Below are 15,708 nucleotides of genomic sequence, written 5' to 3'. Positions count from 1 at the left end.
GTATTTACGCTTTGATTTGAACGAAAACAGTGCATCCGTGCAGCGCGGCTGACACAGAAGAGCGTACGCTGCTTGCGTTCAGCGCATATTCTCCAAAATGGCGCTACAGTAATGACACAGAGGATACGAATTGTTGAATAAAGTCGTTATTTTTGTTTTCTTTGTGTACAAAAGTATTCTCGTCGCTTCATAACATTACGGTTGAACCACTGATGGCAGATGGACTATTCTGACGATATCTTTCATACTTTTCTGGACCTTGACAGTGTAAGTTACTTGGCAGTCAATGGGACAGTTACAAACCTCCCGGATTTCATCCAAAATATCTTAAATTGTGTTCTGAAGATGAACAAAGCTTTTACGGTTTTAGAACGACATGGGGGTAAGTGATTAATGACAAAATTTTCATTTTGGGGTTGAGTATCCCTTTAAGTTGAAACGACTTTCACAATCAATTTGATTCAACTTAATTCATGTTTTACTGTTGCTTATTGTCACAGTAGGCTTGGGCTACATTTTCTATGAATTTCGCTTGAGGTATTCAGCCAATCACAACGCACTGGATAGCTGGCCAATCACAGCACACCTTGCTTTTCAGACCGATGAGCTTTGTAAAAATCGACGCGTTTCAGAAAGGCGGGGCATAGAGGAGAAACAATAATGTACAGTATGTGGAAAATAATGTGTTTTTTGAACCTTAAACCGCATAAACACATTTCATTACACCAAATACACAAAATAATGTTATTTTTAGCAGCATCATATGACCCCTTTAAAAAGGTTGCATGGATGTTAAATGTTGTTCATGGAACCATTAATGCCAATTAAGTTAAGACTCTAAACAGGTAATACACATTCTCTAGTCTCCTACCTACTGTACTATGTACTATACTAGCACACATAAAGTATGTTATTCTTCTGTCTAGAACATACTTTTCTGTGCTATTAACACACTGAACAGTTGTTTATCTTAGAAAAGGCTCTTGATGTTTCATTAAATCTCAAAGATTCTTCAGATCACTGTTTAGGTTTCTGAGTTCTTTAAAGCATGAGAACATAGATGATTTTTAAAAAGTTTCAAATGGAACTTAAACAGGATTTTGGTTCAAACTGTAACTATTTTAGGAATGTAGAACACAAATACAGGTACATGAACTATAGGATTCTAAAACGTGCTCTTTATTGTACTAATAGATCTCACCACACATTCCTGATTTGTTTGTGTTTTTTGCTATTCTAATTTAGAAATGGTTTGTTTTGGGTGGCCATATAAATATTTTTTTTGTCAAATATAAACTATTATCAGTATAAACTATTATAAGTTTTCCCAGCATAAACTATTAATTTGTATAATAGTAATATTTTTTAACTACTTTAAAGTAGATGATTTAAATGATGATGATGATGTGCAGCACCTGTGCTGTAAGTTTTGTGGACATGCAAATAAATTCATAAATTCATAAATTCATAAATTCTACATGTGTACTGATGATGTCAAAATAGCTCTTTTTAGAGCCTATTGTACTTAATTTGATTTCTGGCATGATAACTTAATGTACATGGTAATGTACATGACAATGTTAATGTATTTGGTCTTGGCGGAATAGATCTGCTATGCTGCTGCTGCGGCAGAGCAAGTACTGAGACTTGCTACTGCCAATACATCCACAACATGCTGCTGTGAGCATGTAAGAAATACTGCTGCTGCACATATAACATACATGAAATAACCCCCATATAGCATACATGAATCACCCCGTAGCAGATCTATACAGGTGGAGCTGGGGAAGGTGGAGGGTTTCTGAAGCATGCTGCGAACCGCTACAACAAGCACTAGTCATATATTTGAATGTTGAGCAGCAAGCTCATTGGCTACCGATACAGGAGAGAACCAATCAGCTTTGCCATGTGATAATGATTTCATTAGGTCAGATTGAGTTAGACCTATCGGACTGCGCCATCTAGAGTTTCATGACAGAACTCTGTATACGTCACATTTATGGTGTACTTATAGTAAAGCTAAAATGAAAAAGCTTCAGGTGGCATTTAATGATAGATTAATAATTATGCTTAAGATCCCAAGGTGGATAAGTGCAAGCCAATTGTTTGTATCTAGTGATGTTCCTACTTTGCATGCTGTGCTAAGGAATTATACGTATAGTTTCATGTGTCGATTAAGTGATTCAAGAAATACAGTCATAATGGCCTTAAATTAAGGGACACAAGGTATTCCTCCCTGTTCTGGAAGCACTGGCATTCAAGTGTGTATGTTTCTAAGTAGTGCTTGTTGTATGTAAATGAATGTTTGTATGTAATTTTCTTCTTTTTCTTTTTTTCTTATTTTTATGATATGGACCTAAGGGTCTTTAATAAAGAAATAATAATAATAATATATTTTAAAATTTATTTATACAGTGATAAAAAAGAGATATCAAAAACCCATATGGTTGTTTTCGCAAAAAGAGATTTATCTCCACTTCAGCAGGACTTACATACACCAAAATGTACAGTTTTGTTCCTATCTATATTTTTTACATTTTATTCCTGAAAATATGGTTAAAATTAATAATTTTTCTGGCTGTTGACAGTATTGTCTGATTTACAGAATGATAAAAAGAGATATCCAAAATCCAAAACTCTGAACAAAATGAAACAAGACTTTTGAACCTGGCTTTATCCAGTGTTCATATTGCAGTACATGTCAACGTCTCAAAGAATTAGCAGATTCAAATTAGCACATATTTAATCAGATAATGCCTCATTTACATATTTAAACATTACGTTTCAGAAAACTTGTAATACAAAACAATTGTCTTAATGTATTGATATTAATCAACTGGGGAAAGTATGGTGAAATGTATTAGTTAAAACTTTTTTTTACCCTATATAGCTGTAGTGTCTTACCCTAAAATGTCTTATTACAAGTCAAAAGCAAAGAATATATATTTATAATATAATCTGAGCTGAGCAACCTTTTATGCAAATAGAAATGCAAATGCTTTCTCTATTATAGAGCTTCATAGTGCACCATACTGCGAAAACAAGTAGTATGGTAGTATGCTAGTTTCTCCCAACAGTATATTTACATTTTAGTCATTAGCAGACCTTTATTACTGTAAGCAATTTATCTCTGGAGCCAACAATATCTGCAGTGCACAATACCAAGCAATGACAGTAGCAGTTATAGCGCACTAAAAGGAGGAGTGTCATCCAGGAATCAGGATAACGTGATGATGTGCAACCGTGCTGTGGAGTCAGAAGTCTCTTGTGTAATTTGAGGTCAGATCTGTCCTGAAGTGTTGAGGTGGCAGTTTTCTGCAGGCAGATAATGTCACTGTCTGGACGTGGTCTGACCGATTATAAAATCACTGAGCAGCACAATCCATTCTCCCAGTACACAATGGTTTCGTCTTCATCCTCCGTATACAGTATTTCTGCTGTGCTGTACGCTTCCTGATTAATATACTGTGACCTTTATGAGCATGGAAACCAATCAGAACATCTTAGCAACTGCAAAGCAACACCCTGGAAATGCCCTCACGCTTTGGTTGTTACTTTTGCATTGGCAAACACCACTTTGATAAATAAACTGATATTTTCATTTCAGTCTACAAGAAATAGTTAAACTCTAAAAAAAAAAAAAATGCTGGGTTTAAAACAACCCATCGCAGGGGGAAATATGGACAGAAACCCAACCTTCTGGTCAGTTTTATTTAAATCAACTATTGCTTAAAAATGACTATATTTCTTGCTTAAAATGAACCCCAAATAGGTTTGAAATTGACATGTATTAATATGATCATTAAATGAACATTTAGTAAGAAGTTGAATAAATAATAATTAAACATTTTTTATATAGCTTATTAATGAATGTACACCTTTTGATTATTGCTGATACCTCTAATCAAGTCAAGTCAAGTCACCTTTATTTATACAGCGCTTTATACAATACAGCTTTACAGTGTCGAACAAGAAAAAATGTGAGCTGATAATGCAAAAGTCAATAGAAAACAGTCAGTACATTGCAATATACGTTATTTTACTGTAATATATTATTTTGATATTGCATGCAAGCAATATGCATTATTTTGATATTGTATGCATGCAAAATGCATTATTATTTGAATGTTGTATGCATGCAATATACGTTATCATTTTTATGATGTATGCATGCAATATGCATTGTTATTTTAATGTTGTACATATGCAATATACATTATTATTTGACTGTTGTGTGCATGCAATATACATGATTATTTTAATGATGTATGCATGCAATATGCATTATTATTTTAATGATGTTTCCATGCAATATGCATTGCTATTTTGATATTATATGCATGCAATATCTGTTATTATTTTAATGATATATGCATGCAATACACATTATTATTTGAATGTTATATGCATGCAAAAGGCACACACAAACAGCTAACATTATGTATGTTTTTCTCTCTCAGATGATATTATTTTCCTCCTGCTGCATTTGTGGGTTAATTGGTGGAATCCTGAACTTCCAGTTTGTCCGAGCGCTGGTCAAGCGTCCAGACGCCATGCGCTCTCTTCATTTGGCTGTCATGTCTCTAGCATGTCTGGGCATCAGCAGCTGCACGCTGTCCACATGGCTGACCTGCAGACTGGCCAGCAGCGAACAGCAGCGCATGTTTCTGGAGAGAGAACATTCACTGCATCACTCGCACGAAATGGCAGAGAAGGTACGCAAGGAGCTGGTATATTTGTGCGGTCTGTGTGTGCCGGTGCATCTCACACACTTACAGTCAACATTACATTAAAACTGACTCAGCTTACGTTCTTATTATATGTTCCTGGTCTTATTGCGAATGATTCGGCACACATTATCACAAAGAAAAAAACTGACTTCATAAACTTTCGTCAGAATTTAATAATTAGCTCAATGTCTGAAACAACTTTCCTTTTCCTGCAGTGAATGGGTGCCGTCAGAATGAGAGTCCAAACAGCTGATAGAAACATCACAATAATCCACACCCCTCCAGTCCATCAGTTAATGTCTTGAGAAGACAAAAGCTGCGTGTTTGTAAGAAACAAATCCATCAAGACGTTTTTAACTTCAAACTGTTGCTTCCGGCTAAAAGACGAGACCATAATCCATAATAATGTGTGAAAACGTCCATCCCTGTTGTTCTCTCACATCAAAATCCACCCACATATTTGTCTAGAACTGTTAATGGACTGTTTTGGCTTGTAAACGGTGCTTGATCTGTGCAGATTTCTCTCCTGATTCTGACCAGACGACTTTTTCATGGGAGGAAGCGCTAATATGGATTATGTATTTTAGATGGAAGCAATGGTTTGAAGTTAAAAATGTCTTAATGATGGATTTGTTTCTTACAAACACGCAGCTTTTGGCTTCTCAAGACATTAACTGATGGTAAGAAACAAATCCATCATTAAGACGTTTTTAACTTCAAACTGTTGCTTCCGGCTAAAAGACGAGACCATAATCCATAATAATGTGTGAAAACTTCCATCCCTGTTGTTCTCTCACATCAAAATCCACCCACATATTAGATGGAAGCAATGGTCTAGAACTGTTAATGGACTGTTTTGGCTTGTAAACGGTGCTTGATCTGTGCAGATTTCTCTCCTGATTCTGACCAGACGACTTTTTCATGGGAGGAAGCGCTAATATGGATTATGTATTTTAGATGGAAGCAATGGTTTGAAGTTAAAAATGTCTTAATGATGGATTTGTTTCTTACAAACACGCAGCTTTTGGCTTCTCAAGACATTAACTGATGGACTGGAGTGGTGTGGATTACTTGTGGATTACTGTGATGTTTTTATCAGCTGTTTGGACTCTCATTCTGACGGCACCCATTCACTGCAGAGCATCCATTGCTGAGACACTGATGCAATGCTACACTTCTCCAAATCTGATGAAGAAACAAACTCATCTACATCTTACTCATACAGTAGCTAAGAATGGAAGTTGTCTCTCTCTCTGTCTGTCCGTTTGAATGTTCATCTCGTAGCGAAACTCGGCCGTGTGTTTGTCTGCTTGCAGGAGGTTTTGGATAACACCAGCAATTGCATCTCTCAAATCTCCTACAATGGACGGAGCGCTTCGCCGTGACAGCTCGCTGCCCACATGCTCTTAACAGCACAGTTCTTCCACCTGATTGGCTGAGTCAGGTTGACAGTTCTTCCACCTGATTGGCTGAGTCAGGCTGACAGTTCTTCACTCTGATTGGCTGGGTCGAGCTGACAGTAGAAGCACAGACGGCATTCACCGGACATAATGTAGACAGAGCGTCAGATAACAGTATTGAGCAGACAGACAGCCAATCAGTGTCCAGTTACCTGATGAGCTCAGGAGAGGTCAGAGCTGATGACCTGGACGACCAGCATACAGAAAACAGACATTTGAGTACGAAATAAGCATGCAAACGATCTTCTCTCTCTTTCTATATCTCTTTCTCTCTCCCCGTATCTAGATAAAGGGAATGTAATTCTGATATTGTATGGTATACTGAATGCTTTTATCCTGATCGTATAAATGCACACTGTAAAATGCCTGTAAAGATATTTATTCATTTACAGTATTTTTATATAGAGGCTTCACATGAAAATGAAATAAAGATATCAATGTAATTTGTGGCATTATGGCAGATGATTAAACCGTTAACACACAAAAACACCTTTACTTTACACATCATAGATTTGTATGTTTTAATATACATATATTGTAGACTAACTCTACTAAGTGCTACATTTTCTTAATTTCAATTGATGTAAATTTCATTTTCATGCATTTTTCATTTATTCCAGTTTTAAATTAACAGTTTTCTTTCATGTGAATTTCATATTTAATTGAAGTCTTTTTCAGTTTCATTTCTATTTCATATTTTTATATAGAGGCTTCACATGAAAATGAAATAAAGATATCAATGTAATTTGTGGCATTTTGGCAGATGATTAAACCGTTAACACACAAAAACACCTTTACTTTACACATCATAGATTTGTATGTTTTAATATACATATATTGTAGACTAACTCTACTAAGTGCTACATTTTCTTAATTTCAATTGATGTAAATTTCATTTTCATGCATTTTTCATTTATTCCAGTTTTAAATTAAGTTTTCTTTCATGTGAATTTCATATTTAATTGAAGTCTTTTTCAGTTTCATTTCTATTTCCTTTTATTTTTAATATTGTTATCAAATTAAAATTTCAATCGCATCATATGACCCCTTTAATCAATTTTTAAATAAACAATGCTTCTTGTTTAATTTAATATTTAAGTCCTTATCAGTTTTTATTATTTTATTTTTTATATTTTTCATTAATTATAATTTATATTTAAGTATAATTTTATTTTATTTTATTTTTCATGTGCAGTTCTCCTCCTCTCCGCTAGTGGTCGCCCGTCACTCCGCACATCTCGCATGCGAACACGCGAGCGAACGCACCACGTGCTCCTCCGCATGTGTACGGCATGGCGAACTGGACGCAGGAGGACGGAGCTGCGAAACCCGTCGCAAGCCCCGCAGACGTGTCGACGGCAGCGCAGATATCCAGTGGAAATGTCGCGGCGGTTCCGTGTCTCATCCCGTCGTTCGCGGACGCGGTGAAGCTGCTGAACGCGCGGTACTCGTGTCTGGTGCTGGACTCGCACCGCAGGCACATCTCACTGTCGCCCGAACACCTGCGGAAGAAACGCACGGGCATCCGGGAGGAGCTCGCCGCTGAGCTGCTCAAGTACTCCAGCAGGTAAACCCACAGGCTGCAAAGGAAATACCATGGTGAATGATGGTAACGCCGAGGTATTTTCACACAAACAGTATGGTTCTGTAACGTTTGCACATTATTATTAGGCTTCAAGGACTTGCCTTTCAATATTTTGAGACCAGGATACCTTTAAAAAAACACTATAGTACCTTTTGTAATGTGTGTCAGTGCTGTTGAATAGAAGCCAGTCACAGCTGATACAGAAGCATGGAATATGCCTTTGTAAGGTTGTAGTCAACTTATAAAAACAGAATACATCTAGTGCACTAGTTTGAGTATGACTTGCATGTAGTTTATGTGTAGAAATAAGCAATGTATAACAGCCAGATTACAAAACCAGTTAACAATTCTCCATCTTTTCAAAGATTTCTCTCTTCTATTCTGTTCTATATTTGTGAACTCAGTGTCCCAAATTAGGTAATAATAGTACTTTTTTTACTCTAGAGAGGAGAATTTAGCTAAATATATGCTCTATATCACACACACACACACACACACACACACACATATATATATATGTGTGTGTGTAATATAGTGCATATATTTAGTCAAATTATCCGTAAACTGAAGTGCTCTTTTAACTTAACCAAACGCATTCTATATGAGATAAATCAGATATACATCAAATAAACACAATATTACAATGTACAATTGCACAAAAGGCTGCAAACGAACAGCGCGCATCTGAAGTGTCTCTGAAGGAAATAATGCATTATTTATCGGCTTTAAGATATCGGCCAAATTTTCTTATCAGGCCGATACCGATAACAGAAAAAATGAGCCGATATGGGCCGATACCGATATGGTGGCCGATATATCGTGCATCCCTAATATATAGTTAAATTCATAATTACATCTATGGATATGGATATCTCTTATTTACACAGTTCTATATAGAGTACAAATGCACAAATCTGTACATAAATCTACTGTTCCAGATTCATACACATTATTTTTTGTGAAGTCTTACTATTTAAATGTGTTTTTCTGTTCTCATGTCAGATGTGTGTATGTACCAGATGCACCTGATAAAAAAAAAAACACAACAAATTCCTAGTGTGTTTGCGCACACCTGGCGAATAAAGCTGATTCTGATCATTAAAAGTTGATATATTTCATACTTAAATTGTTGTATGTGCAGTTACTTTAGATGCTTGTATACAGCTTGATGATTTATTTATTGTTAAAAATCTTGCAGATCAGCATTTTCCCCCCCAAGTTTCAGGGCTGTGTTATTTGGAAAATATTTATTTTCTATTACGTTAGATTATAACTTCTATATTTATGTATTTTAATCACATTTTTATTCACTAATTTGATAGATTTAAGTTATTGTGATTTAAATCGTTCATCTTTGTCCTGTGGATTTGCAGTCTGAAAGGTGTTCCTGTGGCGTATGACGACATTAAAGTCGTGGGACAGCATGGAGATATTTATGACGATCAAGGATTCATTCACCTCAACATCGAGGCGTCGTTCGTGGTCTTCAAACCAAAGAAAGGGTCGAAGCTCGTGGTACGTCACAAGATCTTCATGAGCTAGAGGTCATGTTCTGTGCCTGATTATGAGTGAGGTCGTATATATGCGCTTATTCTTGTCTTGTGTGTCGCTCAGGGTGTGATTAATAAAATGGGAGTGGGTCACGTGGGCTGTCTGGTTCACGGCTGCTTTAACGCGTCGGTGGTGAAGCCCAGTCTGCTGAGCTCAGAGCAGTGGAGGGACTGTGGACTGTGTGTCGGACAAAGCCTGGAGTTTGAGGTCTTCCAGCTGGACGCCGATGCTGCAGGTGTTCTGCTCATCAGGGGACGGCTGGAGAAGTGCAGGTACGGTCAATGCTTTCTTTTTGCTGGATACTATATTAAAGGTATAGTTCACCCAAAATGAGAATTTGCTGAATGTGTTCCCCCTCAGATCATCCGAGATGTAGATGAGTTTGTTTCTTCGTCAGATTTGGAGAAGTGTAGCATTGCATCAGTGTCTCAGCAACGGATGCTCTGCAGTGAATGGGTGCCGTCAGAATGAGAGTCCAAACAGTTGATAAAAACATCACAATAATCCACTCCACTCCAAACAAATCCATTATTAAGATGTTTTTAACTTCAAACTGTTACTTCCGGCTAAAATACGAGTCCATAATCTATAATAACGCTTCCTCCAGTGAAAAAGTGGTCTGGTCTGAATCAGGAGAGAAATCTGCACAGATCAAGCACCGTGAAAACAGTCCAAAACAGCTCGAAACAAATATGTGGGAGACAACAGGAGATGGACTTTTTCACTGGAGTAAACGTTATTTTGGATTATGGACTCATATTTTAGTTAAAAACCTCATAATGATTTATTTGTTTCTTAAAAACACACAGTTTTTAGTTTCTCAAGACAGTAACTGATGTTACTGGAGTGCTGTGGATTATTGTGATGTTTTTATCAGCTGTTTGGAGAAGCACTAATTGAACTCCACTGTTTTGGTCAATAATTTTGGCTCTCCAAAACCAATTCGGCTGAAAATTAAAATGCATTTTTTGACAGTAATGACAGTGCATCACTATGTTAAATATCAGTCAGGTGATCCTAATCTTAAGTGTCCAGTTCTTTCACAGAATAATACATTGTGGACATTTCGTTAAATCAGTCATTTTAATTTCATTTACTAATAATTAGGCGTGGGAAAAAAATCGATTCACTTAACTATCTATATATATTTTAGTGCCGGGCAACGTTTAAATGTGATTAATCACATCCAAAATAAAACTTTTTGTTTACGTAGTATATATGTGTGTACTGTGTATATTTATCATGTGTATGAATATATATATATATATATAAATACACATTATATATTTTGAAAATATTTACGTGTGTATATATACATATAAATATATTTAATATGTAAACAATATATTTTTCTGAAATATATACATGCACGTGTGTGTGGATTTATATAAACATAATAAATATTCACAGTACACACACACATACTATGTAAACAAAATTTTTAAAATCTTTTATTTTGGATGCAATTAATCGTTGCCCAGCACTATATTTTTATTATTTTGAAATTGATTCTTTTATTCCAGAATCGATAATAATTCATATTAAATTGTTTAATTTTAGTCCTTGTTTATAAAGAATAATTGACTGAATCAGTGGCATTTAAATTTCACTCTGGTGATGCATTGACTTTATATTATTAAAGAAAAGTTCATGTAAAAACTGCCTTGTGTGCAATTTAAATGAGACATCACAAAGAGAAGAAGAAGAAGAAAGACAAACGGCAGGAGGCGGATGAGATCTCGCCCTCTGAGCTCTCGACGAGCGACTCCAGCGGATACGTGAGCGAGAAAACCAGCAGAACGAGAGCAGCCGAGAGCGACCACGGCCTGCAGGACGCACCGGCCGCCAAAAAAAAGAAAAAGAGCAAGTGATTACGCTCACAGACTGTTTCATGAACTATAAACGAAGAGCCCAACGTGACTGAGATACTTTATGTGTGATTTATATTTACAGAATATAATAATAATAATAAATGTTTTTTTCCTCTGGGGTATTTGCACATTTGTATTTTTCCACCTGTAGAGGGCAGCATGCATTTCCCAAATTTTCCCAAATTCTCCTCATTAAACTGTTATCTAATTAAATTAAAATGGGGGAAATCCCTCATTTAGATGTTTTATGATTATGGTCAAATTAAAGATATTATAAAAAGGTGGCAACAGCAATATGATGAGACATTTATAGCTAAATATTTTAGTTCAAACTGTCCCATCACTGTTTATTAATCAGATTTTAAACAGTTGCATTAATTACAGTCAGTCTCAACGCTAAAGATGACAAATAAAAACAAAACTGGTAACTTAATGTTTCAATATGACAGTGGAGGTTTTCCCTTACATTTAATGTTATAAATATCAAATTCATATTTTTACATGGTTATTTTCTTTTTGCTGTTTTTGAAAATATTTATCCTTTACTTTCAATGCAGTTTTATTTTTGTGTCTGAATCTATTATTAATAATTCACATTAATTTTGATATTTTTCCAAGGAGGCTAATGTCTAAAATATGAAGATGGTATTGCACCTGCGATCATAATGAATAAAAGTATTTGAAATGTATATTTAATGCAAATTGTAAACTAAAATTATATATATATATATTCGTTATATATTATTATAAATTATACTATTTAAAATGTAACTGTTATAATCGAATTGCAATTTAATTATATTTTTCATTAGCATGTTTATGGAAGGTACATTGACTTATTCTAATTAAAATGCCTGAAAAGTGTTTTTTTTAAATATGTAATTAAGTTTTTTTTAATAGTTAATAATTTAAAAACCTAATCAAGCCGTCAAAGCGAGTGTACTACTTAAAACCAATGTTCATGAATAACAAATAATGTCAAACCTGAATTTTAATATCATATTAAGTTAAGTGTTTTATGCAAAACAAATAGTTGATTTTTTTTGTGTAATCATATATTGATTATAGATAAGTTTTATTTACACAAATATAGATTTGTTGAAGTTGCTGCACGTGTGTGTCATTTAAAAATCTTTTTTTTTTTTTTTCATTTCAAATGTTTCGCTTTCATATATTTTGCTATATACTGTTTGTTTTTTCTTTCAGTGTATTCTGCTTGGATTTATTGTGGGTGTTTCACAATGATAATGCCTGTTATTTGAACACGTTTAAAAAAACATACATGAAGACATTTTGTTGTCATGTGACAAAGCAGCAAACAGGAAATTACATCACAAACACCTACAGACCCTCAAGGCAGTGTGTGAAGGTAAGCAAGTCTCTTAAAATTAACAAATTGGTTAGTACTTTATGACATGAAAACACTAGTTGAAAACAACTAGAAGACTTAAAAAAAAAAATATATATATATATAAGTACTTTTGAAACTATATATTTAAAATAACCATCAAGATGTGTAAACTCAGGTTTATTTCTAATGCAAAGAAAAGAATGCCTTTTTTTTTACTTGTTTGCACAGCTCGATATTTCCATGAAGAGCTACTAAATCAAAACACTTCCTGAAAATGGTGCAAAGGTTTTTCCAAACCACATGAAAACAAAGATTTTCATTTTTATGCATATTTGTGGATGTTTCGTATTCTCAGACATTCTTGCATGTCATCGAACCTTTGACCTGTTTTTATTCTCAGGTGTTGCTGAATAGCCAAAGCACGTCTGCTCGGGATGCCTGCGTCCCACTCGATTCCTGGAACATCTGGACTGCTGGGAATCCATCCTGCAAACCTCAAGGTGTGAGTGGGAAAGCGCTCCTCCTGTGTGAGTAACTGTGTGTTGTGGGAAAACTGCATGAGCATCTTTACAGTAAATCACAGAGCTTTGCTGAAGAGCGGCCCTCGAGTCCGGCGGCACGGCAGGGTGTGAGGGAAACGTCTCAACCTGGACTCGTTTCAGCTTTAAGTCAGCTGGGATTATGGTCAGACTGATACATTTTGCTTTTCTTTTGCCCCTTTTGTTCAGCTAGACAAAGTGAGTCTCTTTGACGGCTCGAGGGGAGCTTGGCTCTGTCATCCTGAAGGATCCCGGGAGCTCTGTGGGAGGTTTTCGATCGGGTCAGATCGTCGCCAGACGGGCTCATAGTTTGAATTGTTCTCACTTAGTTTTTCCATCACTGGGAGTGCTGTGATTCGGGGTGGGGGTGAGAATGTGACATTTTGTCGTTTTTATTGGGCTTCACTTCTGATAAGTGGCCCTTGCATTCATGAGGTGAATTATGGCTTTTTGAGGTTATATGGGGTGTGAGACAAACGAAAGCTCTGAAATTCAGGGTCTCTGAAAGCAAACGTCACTCTTTACATCGACCCAAAAACAGTGTGCAAATTATACAGTGGTTCATGGCCAATTTTGTCCGGACCTGTTTGTCCAAGCAATGGAAAACGGGGTGTGTCATCATTTTTCCAATTTAGATTGCCATAGAAATCACCTTAAGTTTTGCTAGCGCAGCTCTGGTGACAAAAAGTAAGGCAAAAGTAACATAATGCATTACTTTCCATAAAGAGTAACTAACACGATTAGTTACTTTTTTATAGACTTACGCAAATCAGATATACATCAAATAAACACAATATTACAACGTACAATTGCACAAAAGGCTGCAAACAAACAGCGCGCATCTGAAGTGTCTCTGAAGGAAATAATGCATTATTTATCGGCTTTAAGATATCGGCCAAATTTTCTTATCAGGCCGATACCGATAACAGAAAAAAATAGCATTTATCGGCCGATACCGATATGGTGGCCGATATATCGTGCATCCCTAGTTATATGCACAACTCCGTTTTATTTGGATGTTGATTATTAAGTAATTGATTAAAGTTTAATTTGGTTTTGGTTTTCCAGCAAAAAGAAAAGTTTACTTTCAGTTTCTGTGTGTCCATAAAAAATGTATTTCTTATTTAATTTTACTGCTTGCTTATGGCAGGAACAGACATTTTCAGAAAGTTTTAAAAAATGTTTTACTTTACCACTTTTTTATATTAAGTCCAGGGTTTTGAATTGACCATTTTGTAGTCGATTACTGTTTGCTGCTTCTGAAATAAAGCTCCAAATGATGTGATGAATTGTTTTTGTAAAAATGACTCATCTTCTATGTCATGTAAAGCTTGTATGTAGTGTTAGAAAAGCAAACAAAAATTGCTACACATTGCAATGCTTGTAGAATCGCAATTCTTAGTATTGATTTGGGAGATAAGTGTATCCTTACTAATGATCATTTATTGATTTTCAGAGTGCAAGAGCTCGTGGCCCAAGCCGAACAAAAGGAAACGATTGTAGAATCCGCTACAGAACCAGAATCCACAGAAGACACGATCGACAGTCCAAAACCCAAGAAGAAGAAGAAGAAAGACAAGCGTGAGAAAGAGTCTCTGAACGACAGCAGCCTGGAGCAAACGTCAGAAAACCAGCAAACCGCTGCCAACACAACCGAGATAGACCCCAGTGCAAACAGACATCACAAAGAGAAGAAGAAGAAGAAAGACAAACGGCAGGAGGCGGATGAGATCTCGCCCTCTGAGCTCTCGACGAGCGACTCCAGCGGATACGTGAGCGAGAAAACCAGCAGAACGAGAGCGGCCGAGAGCGACCACGGCCTGCAGGACGCACCGGCCGCCAAAAAGAAGAAAAAGAGCAAGTGATTACGCCCACAGACTGTTTCATGAACTATAAACGAAGAGCCCAACGTGACTGAGATACTTTATGTGTGATTTATATTTACAGAATATAATAATAATAATAAATGTTTTTTTCCTCTGGGGTATTTGCACATTTGTATTTTTCCACCTGTAGAGGGCAGCATGCATTTCCCAAATTTTCCCAAATTCTCCTCATTAAACTGTTATCTAATTAAATTAAAATGGGGGAAATCCCTCATTTAGATGTTTTATGATTATGGTCAAATTAAAGATATTATAAAAAGGTGGCAACAGCAATATGATGAGACATTTATAGCTAAATATTTTAGTTCAAACTGTCCCATCACTGTTTATTAATCAGATTTTAAACAGTTGCATTAATTACAGTCAGTCTCAACGCTAAAGATGACAAATAAAAACAAAACTGGTAACTTAATGTTTCAATATGACAGTGGAGGTTTTCCCTTACATTTAATGTTATAAATATCAAATTCATATTTTTACATGGTTATTTTCTTTTTGCTGTTTTTGAAAATATTTATCCTTTACTTTCAATGCAGTTTTATTTTTGTGTCTGAATCTATTATTAATAATTCACATTAATTTTGATATTTTTCCAAGGAGGCTAATGTCTAAAATATGAAGATGGTATTGCACCTGCGATCATAATGAATAAAAGTATTTGAAATGTATATTTAATGCAAATTGTAAACTAAAATTATATATATATATATTCGTTATATATTATTATAAATTATA

At 35.6% G+C, this 15,708-nt stretch overlaps 2 protein-coding genes across 2 annotated transcripts in view; both read left to right on the top strand.

Annotated features, from left to right (window-relative positions):
• Positions 1-6,139, top strand: part of LOC107568813 (transmembrane protein 196-like) — a 9,395-nt gene extending 3,256 nt beyond the window's left edge. The window contains exons 4-5 of the mRNA XM_016254804.1: positions 4,461-4,730; positions 6,047-6,139. Coding sequence (XP_016110290.1) covers positions 4,461-4,730; positions 6,047-6,115 — 339 coding nt within the window. The 3' untranslated portion in view covers positions 6,116-6,139. The remainder of the gene's footprint in view (positions 1-4,460; positions 4,731-6,046) is intronic.
• A 1,280-nt stretch (positions 6,140-7,419) lies between these two features.
• On the top strand, positions 7,420-15,038 carry polr1f (RNA polymerase I subunit F). Its single transcript, XM_016254807.1, has 4 exons — positions 7,420-7,757; positions 9,149-9,290; positions 9,390-9,598; positions 14,544-15,038. The coding sequence occupies exons 1-4, from the start codon at positions 7,483-7,485 to the stop codon at positions 14,950-14,952; spliced, it is 1,035 nt and encodes a 344-aa protein (XP_016110293.1). The 5' UTR covers positions 7,420-7,482; the 3' UTR covers positions 14,953-15,038.
• Positions 15,039-15,708: the final 670 nt, after the last annotated feature.

This window comes from Sinocyclocheilus grahami, unplaced genomic scaffold (genome assembly GCF_001515645.1).
Source record: "Sinocyclocheilus grahami isolate Dianchi unplaced genomic scaffold, SAMN03320097.WGS_v1.1 scaffold1282.1, whole genome shotgun sequence".
In the NCBI taxonomy this organism is placed as follows: Eukaryota; Metazoa; Chordata; class Actinopteri; order Cypriniformes; family Cyprinidae; genus Sinocyclocheilus; species Sinocyclocheilus grahami.
Note: the sequence above shows the minus strand (reverse complement) of the source record. Positions and strands in the feature narration are given on the sequence as shown.